General features: G+C 42.5%; 1 protein-coding gene across 1 annotated transcript in view; it reads left to right on the top strand.

Annotated features, from left to right (window-relative positions):
* Positions 1-705: 705 nt before the first annotated feature.
* The window catches only part of LOC307257495 (uncharacterized protein), a gene marked incomplete at both ends in the record, with an annotated part of 35,586 nt that continues 20,011 nt past the window's right edge, over positions 706-16,280 (top strand). Inside the window, 2 exons of the mRNA XM_080036758.1 lie at positions 706-942; positions 3,389-4,472. Coding sequence (XP_079892884.1) covers positions 706-942; positions 3,389-4,472 — 1,321 coding nt within the window. The remainder of the gene's footprint in view (positions 943-3,388; positions 4,473-16,280) is intronic.

The raw sequence follows: 16,280 nt of genomic DNA, 5'->3' as shown, positions 1-16,280 counted from the left end.
ATATTCACTGATTTGATTTTTTTTTAAGTGATTTTGACAACCAGCATTCTACAGAATCGCTGACCCTAACTTTCAAGAAGAAAAAATCAACGTATTCTCTTATCTGCCGACACTGCCCCCTTAATGAACTACAGAAGGCTTATACTTAGAACATGGAAACATCAGCCTGCACAGCGGCCTGATACGATAGAGTTCCAGCAGATGGCGCAACAAGACAGTGAGGGGTGAGGAGAGATAGCGCGTGATGGTAGCAAGAGTCTGTTCTCCACAATTACGCACCTTTAGCGTCCTTGTTTCCGGCTCTGCACCTGCACCCTTCCCCTGGCAGCCCCAGCCCTCCTCTTCCCCCTCTCCTCCTCCCCGGTGGGCGGACAGCGGTAGATGCGCACTGAGCAGCGGGAGTGCGCGAGGCGAACACCGGCATGAGATAAACCACCCAAGGGCTCAGCAGCAGCAGCATGCAGGCACAGCGATGCTCAAACAGCGGGAGTATAGCAGCGAGCCATGGGCGTGTTAAGAGACGCACAGCTGAAATGAAAGCGATGTAGCCTAAATCTTCCGCTGACATAAGAAGGGAGGGAGGGAGGGGGGAATCCTACTAGCGTTCGGATCAGAGTTTCTGGGGTTGCTTGGATTTGGTTGTGTTGTTCTCTCTCACCCAAAGACACTACTTTTTTGTCAACCTCCACTGGAGTTGATACAAAGATGGATAAAGCTGGCGCACCGCTGCTGCAGCCGCTGAGCAAGAGCGCAGAGAGTCCGGCGGAGGACATCTCCAAAATCCCCGACGAGGAGCTGCTGAAGTGGGGCAGGGACGAGCTGGTGCGGCGGCTGCGGAGGGCAGAGGCGGAGAAGAGGGGCGTCATAGTGGAGCACGGCAATCTGATGCGGGAGGTCAACCGGAGGCTCCAGCAGCACCTCACCGAGATCCGGAGTTTGAAGGTGAGATGGGCGGGGGGTACCTCTGGGCTTCGATACCAGACCTGGACATGATCTACAGTAGATATGGTCCAGTTTATATATAGTCAGTTAAGGGCAAAATGGTCACTGAATCATCAAGGGTATACCATCACTAAACCTGTTGCATATGACAGAATGCACAATGACAGAGGCACCTGTGAACACCTTTTTAAAGTGTTAATTTCATGTGAAATGTAATTTGGATTATATGCCCTTTTTTAGACGTACAAATTATGAAATCTAATCCTAAAATGTGCTAATATTTGCTCATAGTAGCCTATAGCAGTAGTTTGCTACACATATAGATAAATTATATATATCTATTATAAATAGATGAGGGAAGAATTTAAAGAATATAAAGTAATTTAACCCTAGTCAAGACACAGGGCTGCACATAATCTTCATTTAGAGCTAAAATCATTAGTTGAATAATTAGTTAAAGCTGGGGTGGAGGATTTGGAGAGAAAATGGCAGTTGGGATAGAGATTCAATCCAAATACCTCAACCGACAGCTCTACACCAACAAAGTCGTGCCAAAGTGAATGGACAGTCCCAACAGCCAATAAGATCAGAGAATCGAAGCCACGCTCTGATTGGTCAAAGTGTACAGCTCATGTTAATTTTGACCAATCAGAAATCACATACCCCAGCTTTAAGAGGAAGAAAAATAATCTGCAAATATTTCATAACAGTTTTATTGTTAAAGTCATCATCCTATTATCAATATATTATTAAGACCTTATTATGCCTTTTAAACTTTTATGACCTATAAACGTTGTTATAATGATTTTTAGTCATGTTTAACCATACTAAAGTGTCAAGTAATGACTTAAATGCATTTAGACGTATTCCCTGCTGACCGTCTGGGGTGGCTGTGCAGAGCGCTAAACACTAGGGCGAGGGGGCGGAGATGCACAAAGCCGATTGTGGACAGAGAATGCTGAAATCGCTGAGATGAGAGAAAGAGCTTCCCGAAAATCTACATGTTTTTTTGTGCTGTTATAATGGATTGGATTTATGTAGCGCTTTTCAAGGCACTCAAAGACGCTTTACAGGTTCCATTCATTCACACACAGTCATACCATAGTAGCCACAGCTGCCCTGGGGCAGACTGACGGAAGCGTGGCTGCCATTCAGCGCCTACGGCCCCTCCGACCACCACCTCAAACATACAGCAGTCATACACATTCACACGAGGCAAGGTGCGTGAAGTGTCTTGCCCAAGGACCCAACAACCATGACACTGATGGCAGAGCGGGGATCGAACCGCCAACCCGCTTAACCACCTGAGCCACGGTTGCCCACATGATTCGTATCAGGTTGCTCTATAGGAGTCATTAATGAGAAATTAAGACCAGAAAAGTAGGATAATAGGAGATCTTTAATTTAAAGGCATAACCTAGGGACATTTTTCCTCACTGTCTTTGGACACTAAATATTCCACCAGTTATTAAAGATTCAACATTGTAAACAGTAGTTGCAGACCAATTCGGACAGAAATCACCCCAAATATCATAATTGGTCGACAATCTGACATTTGTTGTCAATTAACTGATTCATTGTTTTGCCAATCAAACAAAGGGCCCATCACTTTTCAAATGGCTTGTTTTGGTCCAGACCCCAACATGTTTACTTTTGCATCATATTGTTCGCCTCATAGCATAATTGCCTAAATCATATTTACTCTACATCTACTCTATTCTACATTTACTCTACTCTACATCTAGTTTACCCTATAATTTAACCCTTAAAATATGACTTAGGCAATTATGCTATTTGGCTAACGAAAAGTAGATGTAGTAGTAGGTGTGGAATAGAGTTGATGTAGAATAAAAGTAGAGTAGAGTAAATATGATTTAGGCAATTATGCTATGAGGCTAACGATATTAGACAAAGAGCAAACACACAAAGCAGATACGTCACCTTTGGAGGAGCTGGAAGCAATGTCTGGCATTTTTGCTGAAAAAGCAACATAGGATTATCAGAGTAGTTTGGGATTTATTTTATGTCGATTTTTTTAAAAAGGTGGCATCAGCAATTCTGGAGAATGTTTGTCGTCAGAACACCTTTTTGTCAAAATCAGTGAATATCTCCTCACGATCCGTGTGCACTGGAAGAAAATCCAGCACAGCCTAGGCTCTGTAAACAGGGATGTTGCCAGCTATGGTGGCCACTTTTGTCTACAAACCAGGCTGTATTTGACTGATTCCACCTTTTAATTGTTTCAGCTCTACGAGAAACACCTTACACACGTGTAACTGCATTCAGGGAACATTCCCCTCATTCATCAAATGATCAAATCCTATCAGGAATGTAGTCCCTCACTGTGCTGCTCTGTGTGTGTGTGTGTGTGGGGGTGCACTTTTTTGTGTGTGAGTGTGTTTGTGCTTTTTTCATGTGTGTGCGCCTGCCTGCCTATGTAAACCAGGACGTGAACCAGAAACTGCAGGAGGACAACCAGGAGCTGCGGGACTTGTGCTGCTTCCTGGACGACGACCGGCAGAAGGGGAAGCGTGTGACACGCGAGTGGCAGCGCCTGGGCCGCTACAGCGCCAGCCTCATGAGGAAGGAGGTGGCCGTTTACCTGCAGAAACTCAAGGAGCTGGAGCAGAGGCAGGCCGAGGTCATACGGGAGAACCTGGAGCTCAAGGAGGTGTGCCTCATGCTGGACGAGGAGAGGAGCGCCGCTGTGGCTAAGGCCGGCCCTGGACGTAGGAGCTCGGTGGACAGCCAGAGCAGCTCCTCTCAGGTGGCCCCCGGCCTGCTGAGGGACGTGGGAGACGGGAGCAGCACGTCCAGCGCGGGGAGCACAGACAGCCCCGATAACCCCCACCTCAAACCCAACGCCGCCAGCCCGATGTCTGGGTCTAAATGCGTCCCCTCGGAGCACTACTACCACAAACCAGAGAGCGTGTGCGAGTCAGCAGGTGGCAGGCGGCACAGCTCCACGCCAGAGTACCACACTTTCCCCCAGTCCTGCCGACCCCGCAGGGGATCGCTCAGCCACGTGGACCCTCCTCAGGGGCTTCGAGGACAACACGGCAGCCCGGAGAAACACAGCAGCAGCAGCAAGTCCCCCAGCAGGCTACCGTCTGACTCCCACCCCCCCAAACCGTGCTGCAGCTCCGACCCGCTAGCCCAACCCAAGCAGCTATCCTCCATGTCGGGCCAGGTCTGTGGCAATGGCTCAGCCAAGTCCAGCCCAGAGCTGAGTCAGAGACAGCGGGCGTTTTACACAGGGGCGGGGGGGGCCGGCTGTGGGAGTCCCGAGGCCAAGCATGGGGGGAAGATGGGGACGCCCGAGCACCTCAGGAAAGGCCGGGTGATCGTGGGCAGTCCAGAGTCCATACGCCAACACCAACACCACCGGCACTACCAGAGTCAGCACAGCCCCGGGCCGGAGCACGCCAAGGGGAGGATTAACGGCAGCGGCTCCCTGGGCAGGGACGGAGCTCAGAGGAGGGAGACGCCAGGAGACGAGCTGGCCCCACACCACCAGAGTCTGTACAACGGTAGGCACAGGGTAACTTTGTTTTTGTCTTGTATTTCAATTCCTAAACCCCTCCTTCATGAGCCATGGAGAAATTATGTGTTTGCATTCACAGCAAGTTGGTATGAAACGTTCAAACTTGCTGTTAGATTCAGGGCCAATCAGAGCAGACTGGGCTTTTTTGGATGGTGGGGCTTAAAAAGACAGGCTCTAAAACGGACTGTTTCAGACAGATCCTGAGAAGAGGAGATTCAGCAATGGCACTGAGGGATATAAATGTTTTTTTTGCACACTACACCATGAAAATAGTCACTAGTAAAAACCCAAATTACAATTTCTAATCTGAAAATTAGCATAATGTGACCTTTAAGTGTCTGATTTACAGTTATAGCTTAAAAACCACATCACATGATATTCACATGAAAGTAGAAAATCAGATAGCAGCTATTGAGATTTGCTAAGCTAACTAACAATTAACAATAGTTTGGATACTTTTTTTTTTCTTTCTTCCTCACATCACAGTGTCTCTTCCTGTCTCTTCCCACTTCCCTCTGGGTATTGCGTGTGCACATGCAACACATGACATGCATCAATTCAGCTGATTGGCACAATCAGGGAATTAAATAGAAAGAAAGAGTGTACACTTTGTCATTAAGTCACATTTAGAAATGATCCATTTAGCTTAAGATTTACCGCATGGAAATTCATGCCTTTTTAAATAATGCTTTGAGAATATTATATTAAACACATGGTTTAATAATAACCAGTGTTTCCCAGTGCTTTCAACTTATCCCCACATGAATAACCCACCTGTTATCATGTGACCCAAGTTCAATAGATTGCAGTGCAGTTTGTTACCGAGGCTGCTGACAGACTTTGGAAAGGTGTGTACTGGGTATTCATTCAGTGATCAGGGTTTTAGTATACACTTAAATGTGTTTTACCATGTATCTCTGCATTTTAATTCTTTACTCCAACCTGTTGTTCTCAGTGTACCTATTGTTTTGCCAAAGTCACACACATCAAATGTCCACACAGTATCAAAGTGTGTGTGCGTGTGTGTGTGTGTGTGTGTGTGTGTTTTAACATACTCTCTGGCTTTAGTGTGTTAGTGTAGAGCCACAGTTATATGTGACCTTGGTTTAATGTGTGTGAGGAAATACAAGGTCAGGTTCCCCCACTCAAAGAAAGAGCACCACTGAGCTAAGACGTACAATCTCACTCTCTCTCTCTCTCTCTCTCTCTCTCTCTCTCTCACACACTAGTAGTAGGACAGTGTGTGATTGCTTGTAAACAGGGTCTGATGCAACTCTCCAGAGTGTATGGGTCACACATGTACACTGGAGGTGTGTTCAGGGCCACGCACAAACACAAACATACCTTCCTGAAACAGAAGTGAAAGCGGAGAGATGCAGTGTGTACACACACGCATAAGGAAAGAAAGGCCAACACTCAAATGTGTGTGTGTGTGTGTGTATCAAGATGATACAATGCTCAAGATAGTGGATGTATTATATTTGGATCCTTTTTTTCATGTTCTGTAATGAACTGCTTTGGTATGCTATTGTTTTGGTGAAAATAGATCAAAATGACGTCTCGACCTGAGAAGTAGTAAAAGGAATCGTCGATTTGCCTCGCCCCTTGAGTCAAGCATGCATAAAATAAAATAAAACACGGCACTCAGCCTCTGCCTGTCAGTTACCCTCTGTAACAGCAGCTGCAGCCCAAAGACACCATGGCAACTGCTGACAGTCAGATGTGGAAGTGCTTTGTGTTCCTGGTGAGTTTACAACAGTCTGTAAGCTAAACTATGCATGTTTAACATGCTACCAGACCGAACGTAGTGTCCACTGGCTTGTCGTCTGGTGTTGTGTATTAATTAAACACCCTGGCCCTGCCGTGAAAAAGTGCTTTAATTCCTACTGAAAACAACCCTGCGTTCCAATCCCCATACTTCTATACTATTTAGTATGCGAGCAAAAGATTTAGGATGTCCAAATACATGCAGGTCAATTTTAGTATGAAAGTATATGAAAAAACATAAATGCCCTACTAACTCCAATAGCATTTTGGAGTGTTCGTCTTTATTCTTGACATTTCTCGACATAATGAAAAGAAAATCTTCCTTATCAATTTATTTTTCTCTCCTGTGGCCCTACAATTCTTCTGTACTTTAGTATGTAGTGTAGTAAAAAGAGTATGTGATTTGCAACGCAGGGCAAATCTCTGCCCCAGTGCTGCAGCCAATTATATAGCCTACTAGAGCAGTGTTCCTCAATCCTCTCCTGTCCAACTTGTCATGAACATTTAAGACCGTTCCCAGTCCCGCCTCCAACAGCTGATTCTAATGATCAGCTCGTTATCAAGCAGCTTCAGGAGTTTATAACGAGTTGATGATTTGAATCAGCTGTGTTTTAGCAAGGTGGCAGGTACATTTATGATTTCCATTAATTTGTTTCCAATTGACTGGTTATTGTTACATTCACATTGAATATATAAATGATTTAAATTGGACAATAAGGCCTGTTTATTGTACATTGCAAATAATATTAGCAAACTGGAGTTTATATCACAACACCATGTACTATCTTGAAAATATTAATTAATTAAATTTAAAAAATGTAATGACTAATCATGGCATAACACCACTGATCCAAGTCTAGTATAGACTTAAAGGGCACAGCCATCTGTGTAAAGAAAAATCAAGAATGCTAAATGGACTTGACTTATATAGCGCTTTATAGCTGATCTTCTCAGCCCCAAAGCGCTTTACATTTCTTCCCACATTCACCCATTCATACACACACTCATACACCGATGGCAGTAGCTGCCATGCAATGCGCCCTCAGAACCATTGGGACCAATTTAGGGTTCAGTGTCTTGCTCAGGGACACTTCAACATGTGGCGGGTAGGCGGGGGATCAAACCTCTGACCTTGCACTCCAGAGGCGATCTCCCTACCCAATCGAACATTTAAAAACCAATAGAATCAATGATTTGGAGAATCCTGACACCCCTAGTATGGAGAAATGAAATGATAAAATAGTGCCAAAAGGGGGCTGCTGCTTTTGGACAGCACATGGCACATGTTGTGCTCTGAAACCACGGAGGAGGAGATGTGAAACAACATTCGCTCGACTTCTAAGCTTGACTTAATGCTGCTGCCAATACATATTCCAGTTGGCTCTCTGGCTGTTTTTTTTAGTGTTATTTGTTGATCTGTTTTTAAAGAGTTTTTGCTTTGAGTCTGATGATTTGAATTCCTATGTTGTGTCCTAGGAGACCGCCTCAACCTTACTTTACCCATCTTTTGAACCGTGGAGCTGAACTGACTTCAGTGTGTTTTTTTGGGGGCTGTTAATACACAGGAGGGCTGTTTTTGGAAAAAAAGCTTTGTATTGTGTGTGTGTGTGTGTGTGTGTGTGTGTGTGTGTGTGTGTGTGTGTGTGTGTGTGTGTGTGTGTGTGTGTGTGTGTGTGTGTGTGTGTGTGTGTGTGTGTGTTCATTGGTTGTGTGTGTGTGTGCGCACGTGTGCGTGTGTTCATTGGTTGTTCATGTGTGAAGCTTTTTGAAGTTTGCGGTGCTTAGAGAGAGAGAGAGAGCGATTACACAGCATAACCCCAGAGCCCTGCGTGAGAGGAAGCCAGTGTTCAGGCGCTACAGGTCGACTCAAACACGCACCTCTACATTTCAGAGACAAGGCCATCTGCGCTCTATATACAAAAAGACACTGAGCCACTCTTTATAACCATTCAATAGCAATCACCCAGGCTGCTATTCACCATCATTATGTGAAATACTGACTGAATAATGATTCTTATACTTACTTTATATTTATTGTTACTTGTCTTATTGGCTGTGTTCCAATACCCATACTTTCCTACTATTTAGTATGCCAGAAAAAGATGTAGGATGTCCCAATACATGCACATGTGATTTGGAACGCAGGGATTGTTTTTATTCAATATCCTGTGTTCTTCTTTGTGTATTTTTTCTGCTACAGAGTTGCACTCCCTAATTTCAAAGTATGTAGTTCTTACAATGACAATAAAGGCATTCTGATTTTCATTACCCAACTGCTGGCTGCACTAATGCGCAGTTAGAGACAGAATTATTAATCACACTTATAATAAAGAAATGATCTTCTGCAGACACTGCATGCTGCCTCGCCAGTGTGGCTGATGTGGAGCATTTTTTAAATACATTTTTAACCCAAATATTTTTTATAATTACAGACGACCTGGACAGAAAGTCCCACAAGTCCCTTATGGCAATATTTTACAGAGCTAACACCAGGTGAAGCATAGTGCATCAGACGTCGGCTACATTTATTTAATACTTTTTCATTTTAAGTTAAATTTTGTTTCTCATTTGTTGATATTGAATTTGTTATTTATCAAATTTATCAATTTAAAAAAAAAAAACGTGCCAGAGGCATTATATAACGGCCAACCTGCTGTCTAAATATCTGTATCGGTATCGACTATTGAATAACCAATATCGGTCGCCCACTAATGCACAGTAGTGTAACCACAAACATGTGGGCAGTGTGTTTTTGGTAATTGTAATATGTTGATTATATACTGTACAGGTTATGAATGAAAGACCAAACCAGCATGGACTGTGTTAAGAGAAGTATTCCTAGCCTCCAACACTCCAAAACAGTCTCAATGCTCTTTCATACAGTGCGTTTCCATGGTACATTTAGATTTGATTAAGACATATACTGAACTTACCACTCGAACGGACAGCGTCATTTGTCTGAGTATACATGGCCTTTCAAAGATTCGAGGCTGGAGCGTAGCTGACTCCGCTATGCTAGGTGGCGCTGTAGCCCTTTCAACAAGTGGTTATAAAGCCACGTCCTGTTCCTTTCCAGCAACAACACTACTATTTATTACGTTGTCTCCTTCAACTTCCTTGTGAAATCTGCAGCAGGGATTCTTGAGCAAGCGCAGAACGAGAACTCCGATATGCTATCCTGTATACATGCAGATATAATGCCGACTATGAACAAGTTATCTAGGTGTTCTTATCCGACTTTGTCCTGTTGAAGTCTTATTTGTTTATTTTCCCGATTATGAGTGTGCATGTAAACGCACTGATAGATTCAACAGGAGTGTGGGGCAGTGTTGGAGGGATGAACAGCGACATTTGGGTCTGGTACAAGACAGGCACAAGCCTGCAGTTGCTCCAAACCATTACTCTAAACTGCAACTTGCCCGACTCTTTTCTTGGCAAGCAGGGACTTCCAGTGGCTCTCATTTATCAAATCCTGTGTAGAACAAGTAGGAGATGTCTGTGTGCAGGAATTGTCCGTACAAAGAAGGACGTTAGTATTAATGGAAGTAGTGCAACTAGAAAAAAACGCATCCTAAATGTCAAGTAGGTCAACACATCCCTGTGACAGTCCGTGTAGTCTTAATGTAGAGTTGCATGCTGTGTACTAAAAGTAGCGGCCGCGGAAGATAAAGGCAAAAAAATAACATCACAGACAATGGAGTGGAAAGCTTCCCAGCATGCACCAGGCACCAGACTTTGGAGACACATTTCATGGTATGTTTATGTTATTCTGCATTGTTCTTGGTTCTTTTTGTATTTTTACATTGTGCTCTGCAACGCTTCAGTTAGGTGAATATAAGAAAGAAAAAAGTGTAAAGATTTAGTATGCAGGCTAGTTAACTGCTATCTGGTTGGATGTACCCACAAGCCCCCTAGCGCAGAATAGCTGATTTAATAGTTAGCATAGAATAACAAGTTGCTATATATGTATTAGTGGAGCCCCTTCATGCTATATTTATACTATACTGATATTGAGACAGTGTTTTCCATTTGTTGATGGTAAAAAAAAGCACTTCTGAGTATTTAGAGAAAAGATTGGAACAATTGTTTTAATCAACTCATCCAATAGGGATTTATTATTTTATTCCCTTGTAAAGGTCTGTCTGGAAAAGCAGTCAAAAAGGGTCAGGCTGAATGAAGCATACCAGAAATGAATGCACCATCGCTGACTCATTTGTGAATCCTAGGCCGTTTTTGAAGTTGACACTCTCCCCCCTTGTTCAGTGCACTTTACAGCCCACTCAGCACTGTCTAATGCAAACTCTTCAATAAGGCGCTAGTTGTATCTTCTCTGTTGTAGAAACGGTGTGCAGATACAATCGGAAAAGGCTTCATTCTAAAAGTCAAAAGCAAAGCAGGGGGATACACAATCTAGTCTAGTGTTTTGATTTTGTGTCGTAATTTGCTATGTAATGATGTTGTCTTAGCGCCCGCTAGGTCTCTGTTAATGTCTCGATATTGAAATGTAACAAGTAACAATGTAGGTTATCTTAAGTGCTTGGACGTGCTTTGATTAAATGAAACTGTTTAACTCCAAATTGTTGGCCATGTAATGAGTATCGGAGTCATTTGCTGGTCATCGACTTTTCATTGAACTCAGACACATTGTTTTTTCACACTGATTGCAGGACGACTTGAGGAGGGCTGGGGTGGATTTACTATTACTTTACTTCTAAAAAGCATAGAGTGTGCTGCAAAATGGTATTAGGGTGTATACATTATATATATATGCATCATCTCAGCTTACCGCACACTGTACATCCAGCCACTATTGTTTTCAGGTAACGGCTGAGTCAGTGCTCCTGCCAGGTCCAAAAGCTATTTCCCTCATGGCCTCAGCTGAAATCTAGAGCACGTCCACTCAGCACTGTGGAAATCATTACCTGCTGCCGGACGGACACACAGCAAAACAGCAACGGGAGACAGATACTGTGATGCAGCGGGAAATGTGAATGTAAAGACTGACCCTGCATTCCAATACCCATACTTCCCTACTATTTAGTATGCCAGAAAAAGATTTAGGATGTCCCAATACATGCACGTCAATTTTAGTATGCTGAAAATACATAAATGCCCCACTAACTCCAATAGCATATTGGAATATTCCTCTTTCCTCTTGACATGTCTTGACATAATGAAAAAAAAATCTTCCTTATCTGATTTTTTTCTTTCTCTCCTGCGGCCCTAAAACTCTTCTGTACTTTAGTATGCAATGTAGTAAAAAGAAAAAGTATGTGATTTGTAAGTATGGGGTTGTATGAGGTCTGCATATCGTTAGTCTCATAGCATAATTGCCTAAATCATATTTACTCTGCTCAACTTTTACTGTACATCTACACTACATCTACTTTACCCCACTCCATAATCCTTAAAATATGATTTAGGCAATTATGCTATTAGGCTAACGAAAAGTAGATGTAGAGTAGACTAGATGTAGAATAGAGTTAATGTAGAGTAGAGTAAATATGATTTAGGCAATTATGCTATGAGGCTAATGATATGAGGTGTGAGCTGGCCCCTTCTGCAAGTAGTACAAGGCTGACTTCTGTTACAGCTACGTCTCCGCCAAACTCCTTAAAATGACGGTGCTGACCGCCACCTACATAAGGTAACAGACGGTACCTATACAACCCCCCACTTCAAAAATACTAAACTATCCCTTTAACATCTGCCTGTTCATAACTATTCTGTGCAGCTCTCCCACCTCGCACACAGCCAGCGTGAATCTTCATTAAGCTGCCTCCATCAAAGGCCAGCGCTCTTTTACAAATTGAGGTCATTAACTTCACTGGTCCCTCTGCACGGTTGCCTTACTGCCCTAAATAATTGAAAAGGCCCTGTGTGATTTTTTTTACCCCCCATTTATAGTAGTAGGCCCTATACTGGTTTGAATCAATACATGCTGTTCACTAAACTAATGTGGCCCTCAGGCTGTCCATAGGGGTTACACTCTGCTTCAGTTGATGCTTGGCCTTTGATTGGATACCTGTGCCCGTCCACATATGATTAAGGATTGATGTTCAGTATAGTACACAGTAAAAAGATTGTGGGGTGCTATTGATGGATGTTTTTTTACAGTTCTGGGGATTCGACAATAACAATAATACATTTATTTTATGTAGCGCTCTTTAAGGTACTCAAAGACACTTAACGATACCATTAGTACACAATGGCAAATGCACTGTGTGGCGTTACAGCTCCCATAAAGTCCTGTTGAATGAGATGACTACATTCTGAGGATCGAGTTACTACAGATTTTCCTTCAAAAAGATCATGTATATGATAGGTGGCTACTGGCTAGTGGCTACTTTAGCTGTTTTATGTCACAGCTGTCCTGTTAGCTGGGACAAGAACAGTTAGGTATACAGTATGTGTTTAGTCTAACTGCAGCAAAGTTATGGGACTGTCCTAAATGAACAAATTGCTCGATAGATTTTTGCAAATTCTATGATCCCTTAAAATGTGTTTTTTATTTTTAAACCTCCAAGCCCCAAAAGGAAAATCAACATTTGCTCTTCTCCCGCTACAATATTTGTTATTGAATCTTAGTTTATATTTACCCACATTTTTTAAATATGTGTAATTATTAGGAGCCTTGCAAGTTTTAGGCTAGCTCATTTAATTTTCTAACTGATCTGCTCAGACTGCCAACAGACTCTTACTCTTTTACGTTTCATCCTTTTGCCTTCCATCAATATATACTGTATATTACTAACAGTTTAAAAGGGGCACTCTTTTGCCCTTTTTAAATTTTGTGTTACACCATAGGCTAAAGTTGGGGAATTGGCAAGGGATGGATAAAAAAGATAATAATAATAATAATAATAATAATAAAGAAGACTGAGAAAACCTTACTTTTTGTCCCGAGATGTTAAGCCAAAACAAATGTTGTGTTCATACAATTAATGTGTATACAGTATACTGTATATACACTGATATTTGAGTTAATAATTTGTGAAGTTCCATTTAAAAGGTGAAGAAAGTGATTTATTTATGATAATATAAGTGTGAAATCGCTCTTTATTCATACAGTGATCACTTATATAGTGTGCACGTTTCATAAAGCCGATCTTGCAGTCACCCGCTCTGCATGTAATCGGCAAATACACTTTTCGAGGATCCCACTACTGATAACCAATCAGAAGAGAGAACGCTATAAACTGGCACCGGTCTCACTGCCGGTGCACGCCAGAGCGTCAGATGGGTGAATGTTTATGCGCCTACAATGGCGGAGCAGGTAAAAATCCTTCCCAATGTCTGTTTTGATAGTTTTTATCATGTTTTATCACACTTACGGATCTGAGATGATGCTAGATAACTCGCTGCTTTAAGACTGCAGTGCATTAATGTGGGGGCGAGGGAGGGGACTGCTTACTGCAGTCGCTGACAGGAAGTTAGCTAAACTGACCATTCCACTCACTGAACCTTTAAGATGCTGAGCTGAGAGACATATCCGTTATTACTTTTGCCTCTCTTTGTGTGGGAAGCTGTTCTTTTGAGCGCAGCTGGTGTTCTGGGTGGATAATGTGCTGAATCAGATGGGAAGCATTAGTGTGAAAACTCATTAGGGGCCTCTAGTCTGTACATAGCCAGAACCCAGGGCTTTAAAGGCTCCAAGCACAAATCACTGTTGATCCGGGATATAGTATTTCGTCTTTGTTCATCGCTCTTGATTGAAGTTTACATAACATTGGAACACAAACAGCTCCTTTTTAACACAGATTGCTTCATACACAGATGTTTGAACACACACTTGGCACACTTTCACACACTTTCACACACACACACACACACACACACAACAAACTTCATCATAGACATGTCAGCATACCCAGTCATCCACTAGATAAACATTATTCAGTGATGCATATACATAAGCACTTGCTCACACATTAAGGCAAGTATACACACACACTGCTACGCTGGTGTGCTCGACAGTGGCGTGCACACTAAAATGTGTGAGCTAAAAAATATGTTGTATCTTTTTGGACACTAATTAATCTCTTATGGTATTTTGTGTCAAAATATTTAATAAATGGACACCTATTCTGCTGTCATAATCAGTGTGGATAAGTACCTCCTACAACCCCACTTAAAAAAAACGGAAATATCCCTTTTAACTGACATTTTATTTATAAATGCACCTTCTGTTGGCAATTTCGTTGTACAGGTGACTGTACAATAACAATAAAGGCTATTTTAAATGTTTTTATATTAAGGGATGTCAAAATCCTATGAAAAAAAAGTGTTAAACCAATCATTCAAATAATAAGTGAATGTGTAAGAAAATCAAACATTTCTTATGACAGTCGGTGTATGTAGATTTGTGTTGCAGTAACATTCAGAACTGAACCCAGCTGTCAGATATTTCAGCATCGTTCATGGAAATGCATCTGTAACATGTGTATAATCACAGCAGCTCTGTAAACAAAGCCAGAAGGCTGCCAGGATAGACAGGGAGCGTGGTGTGTGTTGTGTCCTGGTGTTCACCCCCTCAGCTGGGATGCGAAAAAGTCTCATCAGTAATTCTCTATTCATGGTTTCCTATTAACACTGGTATTTTGACATACAACATGCCCTCATGCCAGATTGGGTTTATGCTTTAATTATCTCTCTCTCTCTCTTGCTCTCTCCCTCTCTCTCGTGTTCTCTCCCTCTCTCTCTCTCTCTCTCTTTCACTCACACACTCACACACACACACACACAGGGCTTAAGGGCTCCATGTAATGTAACAAGCTTGCGCCGTTCTGATAAGCCCATTTAGTCAGAGCTCATCTAATTGAATTTGTCTGCTCCAGACTGAAATGAGTGCGATTTGTGGGGTGTGTGTGTGTGTGAGCGAGTGTGAGGTAGTGCAGAACGTGTACCTGGACTGCTTTGGTGTCAAACTGGAAAGTAATTTGTGCCCTCCAGAGCTCTTGCTGTAGGAAGGAGGGAGGTATGGAGTGGAGGCTCTGTGTTGGTCTATCTTCTCACTGACATTTACCATCCAGGATCCCCCCCCCCCTCCTCCTTTTATTTCCTCTCTCCTTTTCTATATCAGCCTCTCTTCACTGTTCAATCGGCACTCTCTATGAAAGAATCCCTGCGTTCCAAATCACACATACTTTTTACTACACTACATACTAAAGTACAGAAGAGTGTAAGTGCCACAGGAGAGAAAAATAAATCAGATAAGGGAGATTTTTTTTTCATTCTGTCATGAAATGTCAAGAGTAAGGACAAATACTCCAAAATTCTATTTGTTAGTGGGGCATTTATGTATTTTCAGCATACTACAATTGACGTGCATGTATTGGGACATCCTAAATATATTGCTGCCGTACTAAATAGTAGGGAAGTATGGGGATTGCAACGCAGGGTACGTCTCCTATCGTGGTGCCTTCTTTGTCTGTGTTGCTTTCAATTCATGCATTTCTCATGAGCTGTTGTGCTTATATACAAGAACTTAAGGCGCAACTAGGTTCCTCGTTCCAACGTTAGAACGATTTGAGAAAAGCCCAAACGTTTTATACTAATGTGTGTGGCAAACTCATATCAGGAGCACTCCAATTGATCTGTTTTAAAGAGGCCCGACCCCTAAATTGAGAACCCGGAACTAAACTATCTTTCAGCATAAAGAAACAATCCAATCCTGTCCGCTACCATAAAACTAGAAATACCGTCTGGTGTGTATATGCGTCCGTGAGCCTTACAATTGCCTAACGGGTAAAGTACAGTGGTAGTAGGCAACGCTTTAAAGAAGGTAAAGCTCTTAAGTAGAATACAGTATTGTACATGGTCACTGCAACCTGACAATATGTAAGGTCGCAGTGTCCTTAGACCTCTGATGTGTGAGTTTCTTCCAAATTGACAAAAAACCTTCAACGCGTTCTTGAGATAATCCCTGCTTTCCAAATCACATACTCTTTCTTCTTACTACACTACATACAGGGCCACGGGAGTGAAAAAAAATCAGATAAGGAAGATTTGTTTTTCATTATGCCGA

The sequence above is a fragment of the Ammodytes marinus genome (assembly GCF_949987685.1).
Source record: "Ammodytes marinus genome assembly, chromosome: 11".
NCBI classification, from domain to species: Eukaryota; Metazoa; Chordata; class Actinopteri; order Uranoscopiformes; family Ammodytidae; genus Ammodytes; species Ammodytes marinus.
The sequence above is the reverse complement of the archived record's forward strand: the minus strand, read 5'-3'. Positions and strand labels throughout refer to the sequence as shown.